This window comes from Pollachius pollachius, assembly GCF_949987615.1.
Source record: "Pollachius pollachius genome assembly, chromosome: 11".
Taxonomy (NCBI): domain Eukaryota; kingdom Metazoa; phylum Chordata; class Actinopteri; order Gadiformes; family Gadidae; genus Pollachius; species Pollachius pollachius.
The window spans coordinates 11,598,098-11,607,917 of NC_136944.1; the positions used below are offsets into that span (position 1 = coordinate 11,598,098).

Sequence of the window (9,820 nt, forward strand, 5' to 3'; positions counted from 1 at the left end):
TCCCCTCTGCTTCAGTCCCTTCAGATTGGCTGTTTCTCGTGTGTAGCTTTAATGCAAATGAGCTGTTGCCCATTGACCAATGAGCTGTCACAGTGAAGTACAGCATGGAGGAGAAGTGATTGTTGCCATTTGCGGACTCCCGGAGCTCAATATATATATGTAAGGGATAATGTACAGAACGCCAGTCATTATTGGGAAAATAAGCCCCCACAGGGCGAACAGGACACCGACGCGCAGCGGAGGTGTCTTGCTTCGCCCTGAAGGGGCTTACTTTCGATAATGACCGGCGACGTTCTATACATTATCCTGCTTATTACATGGCTACTTGCCAAAACGAAAAAATAACTTCACACAGTGTGTCTTTTTACAATTTATTTGTTACCAGCATTCGTAGTGTTGATCAGCAGAGAAATAGTCTGCCAAAGACTTTGACGTCACTTAGCAACCGAAGACGCTGGGGTTGACGGACTACTTGCGGAGTGATACCAAAGACGTCATTAGAGGCAAAAATCCTTTGTTTTCCTTGACAGCGGTAAGTTGTGAAGGGCCCATGCAAGTGAACGGAGCGTTCCACGGAATTGAGAAGACCCGTGTAATAAAGTATTATATTATATTATTATATAATAATGTAATATATCGGTATCTATTTAATATAATATCTAATATCACAAAAAGCTATGTGCGCCTCGGATGATATTATGAATCATAAAGATTGCGTCTGACATCTCTGGTACTTCCACAACAAGAAAGACTCGCAGTGGGGGTTATCTCGGCCATGGTTGAGAAGAATTGGGGGAAAGGAACTTTGGCTTTGACTCTTTAAAGTCCAGATTGAACCGCGCAGTCACATGGCAGGCAGTCACATGGCAAACTGACAAATTAGACATCTATTTTTGTATGGAATCTCCCTGCTTCTGAAATGCGCAAACATCTCCGCCAAGCGCTCGTCCGCTGGTCTACATAATCGTATCTATGCTCTGATTGGAGGGGGTGGGGAAGTGGGTGGTAATATTCAAATGTGCTCCCTTCCTACATAGGAGGGGGTGCTGAAACTGACTCGTTCGTTTGGTAACTGTAGGCGGGGTACTTTCAGAAATGCATATCTCACTCAAAAAATCATGTACATACTTATTTTAAAGTTTGTATGAGTGTGGAAGCACCAGAGACCCAAAACAACACCCCAAATCCCAGGAAAAGTGTTCATAATATGTCCCCTTTAATGTTTGAGGTGGATTTGATTTAGGTTTCCGGACATCTAAACAGTAGACTTGGTGAATTAGATGATTATTTGGAAGAGATTGACAAGGTTACAGAGAGTTATGTTGTTCAGTTTTTGATGACATTGAAAACACTGGATATTCACTGAACTACTTTTTTTGATAACAGATAATCCTGTTGGTTTGTTGGTTGTTGTAATCGATCATACCATGTTAATTTTTTTTTGAAAAAAACAATCAGCGAGATAAATGGCTTTTGTCTGGAGGAAGAAAATCGTAAAATGGTGATGCTTTGTGGAGTGCTATGCTGTTATCTTTCATGTCTTTTTTTAACTCTTGTTACATGGAGATTGATGCTGCTCAAGCCTATTGATTTAATGATAGATGCTATCTAGCAAGGTCAATAAGGCAATACAATGTAATTGTACAGGTGGAACAATCCATCCTTAGCATAGTGACTTGGCCCATTTTTACCAAAAAAAGAGAAAGCATATTTTCAGCATGGCTAAACGATTGAAGTTTAGTCCTTTCATTTTTCGTTTCCAAATCGTGAACCAAGCCTCTCAAAAAGAATTATGACTCCAGCTGTAGAACGATGTCTCCTGTACAATGTAAGTCTATAACCTCACTTGTTTTGGAGCCAATGACGCTTCTTTTCTTGACCGATGATTATTCTGATGATCAAACACCAAGATACGATTGCTTTATCATTCGGATTTTAAAACCTGACATTTATAACTTTTGCTGTCTACCAAAAGCAGAACATGGTATTTTGAGTGAGAGCACGGAGGTATAAGGCACCTGCTCCATGGGTTTCATGTGTTGTTGTTTTTTTATCAATGGGGAGAATGTTTGTATGTATTTTATTTACCAAACATTTATTTATATTATATATATATGTATATATTTATATATATATTTCAACATCCATACAAATACACACATATATCCATAGCATATTGAGGCCAAATGTTCCAATGCTTGCGGCACAATGTTACTCTAAGGGGTTTCTGGATTTTTTTTACAACAAATTACATCTACCATTAGTAGACGTATTTTTCATCAAGAGAACATTACATGGTACATATGACTAGTTGTGAGAAGCCTTGTGGTACTTAAGTATCTAGGAAGTGATACAGGAAATGCAAATGTAAAATGCAGAAGACACCACATCCATGAACGATATGAAGCAAATAAAATACAATCGGATTGGGAATTTGACAAATATGTTCATTATAATTAGTTTGGGTTCAGCTGTTGTTTTGTTTCATCCTTACAAATAAGACAGATTCATTTGCCCACACTGACCATCCATAGCCCAATCACAGCTCTGAGAACAATACAACCTTCCGAGGCACGAACAAATAGGCAAGATGTTTGTGTTACAGAAACAGGAAGAGGTCTTACTGCCATAACTCACCTCATACATCATAACTTTTTTCCTGTACATGGAAAGAAAAATAAGTTGGCCACAAATAATGGAGGGGATAAATGTTTTGAGTAGGGGTGCAGTTGGCCTGTTTGTCCCCGCAACAGGCTGCCATATAACCAGGTTGTCAGTAAATAAAGCGTGGATAGGGGGCAGAGGACAAGAGAGAGAGAGAGAGAGAGAGAGAGAGAGAGAGAGAGAGGTGTTGTTGCTGCAGAATGTGGCTTAGGTGTGTTTGACTTGGGTGCCAGATCATACTGTGGTTTCACACAACATTGTCAACATTAACGTATGCATTCTTCTCACTGAGCTAGGGACAGATCTAAAACCCTTTTTTTAGCAGCAGTTTTCAGCATCATGTTATCCACACTGTTGAGTCCTTTTTAGCACAAAGAGTGTGGCAAAGATCCAAAATAGGCTGTCAAAAAAACATGCTGCCAACTCCTGCGCAGTAAACATGAACATTTATTTTTGATTTAATGAAGGGATCTAACCAGAGGAAATACATTTTTATGATTTTATGTAAGACGATGCTATAAGATTTAACCCGTATAACAAGTAATATGTTAAATCAAGAAGGGATAATGACATTGGGACTATAGGACTTTCATTGTTTGTATCACAGCATTGATACAACCTAGCATTGATACATCCCCCCCCCCCCCCCCCCCCCCCCCCCCTATTTAAAATCTTTAAATAACCTTTTCACAGGGAAAAGGTTAATTAATATGAAAGGTCATAATAATACATAACCTTTTCACAGGAAATATTTTTCATATTTTATATGTAGACCTAATCATTGTATAGCAACACCTGTGTCTTATGAAATCTGATTTTTTTATATATTTAAAATCTCCATCATAATTTTAATCCTAAATGTCCTTAACATATAAATCTTATAGTACATTTATTAATTTTAGGAATATACTGTATATTAAGGACAATATTATTTAATACCTGAGATTGAGATTTAAAATGAAATTTAGACTTTATTCTGATTTAGCATATAATTAACATATCTTGGAAATTTTCTGTAAAACGTTAACTACTTATGGAAAAATGCTTGCCTGAAAAAAAGAAGAAAATACACGTTAAATAAGTGCCGTAGTGAACACATTTACTGGCCAAATAAGAACTTTAACACAAATTCAAAAAAACATGTATGCTTAATTTTAACATTCTTACAGCTAAACAATCACTTAATTGCAGGTTGAATAGCCTTCAAATTTTAACTGAATTTGATTGTCTAAAAATGTTCAACAATGTTAAACAATTATTTTTTGCGTTTACAAAATTGCATCAGGAACCTTATAAGAGATGGTTAGTATTTCAATATAATATTTGTAATTACCATGGAAACATCTTCAACATGATTTCAGCTTCCCATTTCAACTTTTGGGATTTGCTGGGAAGAACTAGGTTCATTGGAGTAATTTAAAATTGAACTTGGGCTTTGGACCTCAGTATAGCAGGACCATAAGCAACAATGAAGATTGCGTGCTCATAACGTTGTCTGATCAACCACTGCTTCATGCTGCGGCAAAAGCTCGTCCATGACGGCTGCACTTAAGTCTGCCTGGTAAGACAATGACAAAGACAGGGTTAGGTTTAGGGCAACAATGGTAAATGTAAGCAATGTCACTAAATCAAGAAGAGATGGGTAAGCAGTGCTAGATAGACAGAGACTGCAGTAATAAAATCTGATTCAGCCTTAACAGAGTACATTAGGGGAGAAAGTTTACGATTCAAGGGGTTTAGGGCAGGTATAAGGTTAGCTGGGAAATAAACAAGTTTTTCACTCACTGACTGTACACAATCATATTATATCATATTTACAATATGATATGAAAGACAATTGTCTGTTATCAATTGTCTGTTAGCTGTTATAGAATTGAGGAGACCAGGCCAGTACTGTGTGGATAGCACACATCCTATACTATACATCCTATACTTCTAGTGATGATCTTCTAATAGATCTTCTAATAGAGCGAATTTCAAAGACTCCTTTCCAATCAGGTTTTTGTTAAATGTTCTGCCTATTCGAGGGCTTCACATTGTACGGACATGGAGTATCGTTTCATTGGAATTTGGCCTTGCAAAACCTTTTGCAAGCGACAGTACCAACTCAACACGCCTCGACTCTGCCCAACTTTTTTTGCGTTTCGATCGCCAAAATTAGGTATCTGGTACCTGATACTTTATTAGTCTCACCTCCGTCGAGGTTCCGAGAGCTGAACTGATACTTTTGTGTGACGTAAACAGGCTGCTGCCCACTGGCCAGAGTGACGCCACTGGACGAATAATGATTAGTGCGACGTCCAAGCCTGACACTCGACACCCAGCACCCGATACGCGGCATCTTTAAATACTAGCATCAGCGTTCAGTCAACAATAGTGATTGTTTATTGAACATGCAGGATCCGCGCGCAAGAACACGCCGTGGACTGGGACAGAGGTGCAGACGCTCCTGTGCGTCTGTTTATGTGTCGCAGTTTCGCGCATGCGTGCTATGATGACCCGGGACGCGCCCGCTTTGAAGAGGTACTTTCTAGATAGAAACACGGAATGCCTGGAACCAAACCAAGTCGTGCCACGCTAAATCGTGGCGAGTTCAGCTGGTACTGTCGGTGGAAAAGGGGCATGTGATCGTGAAAAAGGGACTTGACTTTGAATGGTTAGGTGACATGAGCTACATGTCCCTAGCTTCATATTACCTCTGTGTTTAGCATGTTGTTTCCATTCGCGCTATGACGACCACCAGGCTTTCCAGATGGATTCTTCTTGATTGCTGCCTGAGAGCCCCCTAATTGAATGGTGGTGTCCAACCCGTTCCCCTTGTGGAGACACAGCACCTTCCGGAAGCTCTGCTTGAAGTTGTCGGACAGGAAGCCGTAGAGGAAGGGATTTGCGCAGGAGTTGACGTAGGTGAGGATCACACTGAAGAAGTAGAAGACAGCGCTGACGCTATTCTCGGGGATGATGTGTACCAGGTTGACAATGTTGGTGATGAAGAACGGCAGCCAGCACATCACAAACACCACCACGATGATCACCACCATGCGTGTCACCTTGCGCTCTGACTGGCGCCGCGTGGTCAAGCCTGCCCGCATGCTTGACGATCTCACCTGAGTTTAGAAATGTAAGTGGGAAGGATTATCCTCATACATTGGCAAAAAAGAAAATCTGTAGAGCAGGAACTACGATAGACTGCCCTCACATGACTGTCTCTCTTCGACCACGCCCCCCTGATTATAAAAAAACATGATTAAAAAAAACCATGATATAAAAAAACCATGGTTTTTATAATATTTTAAACAGTTCATCCAAAATAATGCAGCTCAACTAACTCAGGATAGGCTAGGGTGTTCAATGCTCAGCCAAGCGGTTCTGAGTTTGGTCCAGGAGACATTCATGAATGCAATGCCAAAATGACATCAATCTGTTAAACGAAAAGCTAAAAATGAAATAGAAACACTTCACATTTAAGATCATATGGTAATAACAGCTAAATGCCAGCAGTATGAAAGAGGAACATCACAATGTAATTTAACTGCATACCTTAATTACAATGAGCAGGTAACAGAGACATATGACCAGCAGGGGAGCAAAGAAGCCCAGAATGGCCGTGTAGAGAATGAAGACTGTGGACCACAGGTCATGGGGATCAGGCCAGCTCATGTTGCAGGAGTTGAAGTGGTCCTGGACATCTGAGTATATGGTGACTGGCAGCACAACTAGGAAGGACATTACCCACACCAAACACATGAAGATCTTGGCCACCTGTGGCCTTCGCCATTTGGCACTACGAATGGGGTGCACCACTGCCAGATAGCGGTCAATGCTCATCGCCGTCAGACAGAAGATAGACATAAACTGGCTCATGGCATCGGCAGTCATGTACACTTTGCAGAGGAACTCCCCGTACAGCCAATAGGAGAGTACACTTTGGGTGCCAAGGACGGGAATGCCTAGGATGTAGAGTTCATCGGCCACAGCCAAGTTGAGAATATACATGTTAGTCACTGTTTTCATCTTGGCATAGCGCACCACCACGTAGATTACCAGTGTGTTGCCCAGCAGTCCCACAATGAAGACAGTGATGTAGATTATGGCGGTGGCCACCGACCAGCTGCCGAAGAAGGGTGAGGCTTTATCATTGGTGTCGTTGGTGGTGAGATAAGAAGTGTTCATGGCGTTGGAGTTGGAGAAGTAGACCAATTGAGGCGTGGAGGACGGAGACCTGTATGTCATGTCCTCGGCCTCTGACATCCAACTGTATTCATTCATTGTGAAGGTTTCCATTCAGGGACCTTTGAAACACATTACAGAAGAAAGATGCAAGGAATGATTAACTTTGCTTTCTTCAATTTTGTTTGGGGCTTTTATGCGATACGAGGTAAGGGTTAGTGATGAACTATTGCAGGGGCTCATAACTGGTCTTTGACATTTCCTTTACACCTTCCACACTTTGCATGGATGGCCGAAACTTAAATGCAATTCTGTAGGATCTTATGTGAGTGTACAAGTATAATTTGAGGCATTCACAGTATGAATGAATCTACTGGCATAGGCAACAAGCTCCCTATATATCTTCTAAGAGAAAATGATTCCATTGAAGGCTCTGGGCATTTAGCCAACCTGCCATTTCCCCTAATTGACTCCTTGTTGACAACAAACATTGGAACAATCATGGAGAACCAGTTCAACATTTCTCAGAAACCTGGCCATGGAATAATGACTTAGCACCAGCAAGAAAAAGACTAAGATTTACAACTGTATTGAAGTGGCAATCCTATCCTGTGCAAGGATATCTGTGGGACAAACATGAACAACATACATTTAATTGTTTTGCAAACAATCTTATCCAATGCAATTTTATTTTAACATTTAATTAATGAGCAGGTAGGGGTTAGGGACCCTACTCTGGTATTCCTACTGGTAGATAGTAGATATTGGGGTTTGGACCCACAACCTTTCGATTAAAATACCTTAACCTCTAGAACCCTAAGAAATTAAGAAATTCTGCATAGCAGTTCCTCCAAATGACGGAGGCTACAGACCATTTAAATTCTAATCCAAAGCCATTTTGGCTTGAAATATTGCTCAATGGTCTGGTGTGGGTAAGGTCAGACTAAGTTAAGATAAGATCAACTTTATTGTCCGACAAAGAGAAATTTGTCCTGTAAAGTGCATTCGCTAGGGAGGTGGGCAGCTCCACAATAGGGGAGAATTACCTCAACACCCCCGCCCTCTCTGTTTCTAGTCAAACTGACACAACAAGTTTAACTTTTTTGCTTTGGCCTACTTTCAACCTCACTACTTTTGTTGAGTCTCAATTGTGTCTTTCTTATTTGTTGTCTGTCATGATTGTTTATTTTTATGACTTATTACGGTGAGTTATTTTGGTAACAATAGAGGCTTGTCAGGTGAGTCAACAATCACCAACTGTGGTCCTCACACTGACTTTTTGAACTTGAGGGAACTTAAATTTGATCAACCGCTCACAAAAAGCAACTATTCCTTAATTCATGAATTAAAAAGATTGAAGACCTAATGCACCAAGCCCCTCACAAAACACACAGGCAATTATGCAGACACGCATGCAAGCGCAAGCACACAGACACACGCACACACACACACACACACACACACACACACACACACAATACTACATATAGTAGTGCACCTTTGTGGCACTTAAGTGGAAATTAATCGTTTATATTTTCTTTTAATCTAGATCGTAGGTAGTTGTGTTAGTCCGCTGGGGGTTATGACGTTCTCCTGCACTATTTTTAAATATGTAAGTCCACTTTTAGAATATTCTTTCATTGTGCGCATAAATAAATTACAACTAAAACTAAAGTAAACTATTTTTTTTTTTGAGTTAATAGTTTTAACTCAGACCCCAGATTATTTAGGACAATGTAGTAGTCAGTTTGTGACGAAAGGATGACCTTATGGCAGTTGGTGGAGGCCTGCTTGTTCCACAAATAATATTGACATGACGTCCAGATGCATTGAACCGCTCTACAAAACACAGGGATGACGCGCGTCCCGCAGCGATGTGTGTTGACGAACACAAAAGTTGGTCCCCGTGCGACTCCGATCGCTTGTTGACATTTCTATCAACAACAAGTGCTTCATAATAAGCCAGAGACATGCTCGATGTTGGCCTAATATTAATTCAAGTTTAATTAGACCATAATAAAGTCCTACGACACTTTAGGCGTTATAGGCATAGGCCCAAACGACGAAATGAACATTTTCATTTTTTTATTCTGATATGACAACGGTTGTTGAAAAGGATGTGAACAGCTACAAATTATGCGAAATAAAGATATCGTGTGATTTATGACATTTAGTTTTACATGTGCTAGTTTCTCCCGAATAGGCCTCATGAATGCGCGTTTTCTAGAATCATAGCCTAACATTAAAGTAATTGAAATCATAAAACACATTATTTAAAAATAAATAAGAGGCTATTCCTGCATGACATTGGCAACAATATCTAAAACTGTTTTATTTTTTTGCATGAAAATAACTGAAACAGTAATTTCACAGCATGAGGGGTTTAACGTAAGCTCCTGTCTGTCTCATTCACTATCTATCGCACGCAACACACTCGACGTTTGGCTTTGGTTTGTTATTTCAGCGAATACTTAGAAAAATATTATAACAAAATCCTCTCTTCATACTTACATAAAGATCTCTGTGTTCTGCTTCGTTTTTCTATGTATTCCGTCCCAAAAATCCACAAGACAAAATATCCTGTCGCCTGAACTGACATTATGGATTACATCTGAAATCCCGACCATGTTATGCAAACATAAAGTAGGCCTACTAAAACAAACAACGATGCCCCAAACAGCAATTCTTTAGTGATGGTTGAACTCTGGCGAAGTCCGATGCTGTCGACCACAGTGGTCTGCTGGTAGGCTATTTATGTATTTGGGGCAAAAAACACGTTACCACTCCTTTGGTCCAACGAGACACACCCATATTTCCAGTTTCCTATCTTTGCATGATTGCCATCAGAATACGTGGGTAGGAAGAAAAACCATCCTCGATATTTAAATTAGAATATTTATTTTTGCCACGTGCTAACAATAATAGGGACACAAATAGTTATTCAGACTAATTGCATTCCTTTGAAGCATCAAACAACGATACATAC

General features: G+C 40.0%; 1 protein-coding gene across 2 annotated transcripts; it reads right to left on the minus strand.

Annotated features, from left to right (window-relative positions):
- Window positions 1–3,374: 3,374 nt before the first annotated feature.
- Window positions 3,375–9,573, minus strand: LOC307082135 (somatostatin receptor type 5-like). 2 transcript variants are annotated; one of them, XR_013812196.1, is made up of 5 exons: window positions 9,346–9,573; window positions 6,205–6,956; window positions 5,361–5,771; window positions 3,998–4,222; window positions 3,375–3,713 (listed from the first exon to the last, which is right to left on the minus strand). XR_013812196.1 is itself a non-coding variant. In XM_079745601.1 (4 exons), the coding sequence occupies exons 2-4, from the start codon at window positions 6,946–6,948 to the stop codon at window positions 4,148–4,150; spliced, it is 1,230 nt and encodes a 409-aa protein (XP_079601727.1). In that variant the 5' UTR covers window positions 6,949–6,956; window positions 9,346–9,573; the 3' UTR covers window positions 3,376–4,147. The 2 variants fall into 2 exon arrangements, 1 of the variants encoding a protein (XP_079601727.1); XM_079745601.1 differs by having other exon boundaries at window positions 3,376–4,222.
- Window positions 9,574–9,820: the final 247 nt, after the last annotated feature.

Coding starts and splice junctions, on each gene's coding strand:
- LOC307082135 (XM_079745601.1), bottom strand. CDS start 6,948: ATGGAAACCTTCACAATGAATGAATACAGTTGGATGTCAGAGGCCGAG. Junction 5,772..6,204: donor ACCTGCTCATTGTAATTAAG/GTATGCAGTTAA, acceptor TTCTAAACTCAG/GTGAGATCGTCAAGCATGCG. Junction 4,223..5,360: donor ACAACATGCTAAACACAGAG/GTAATATGAAGC, acceptor TTGTCTTACCAG/GCAGACTTAAGTGCAGCCGT.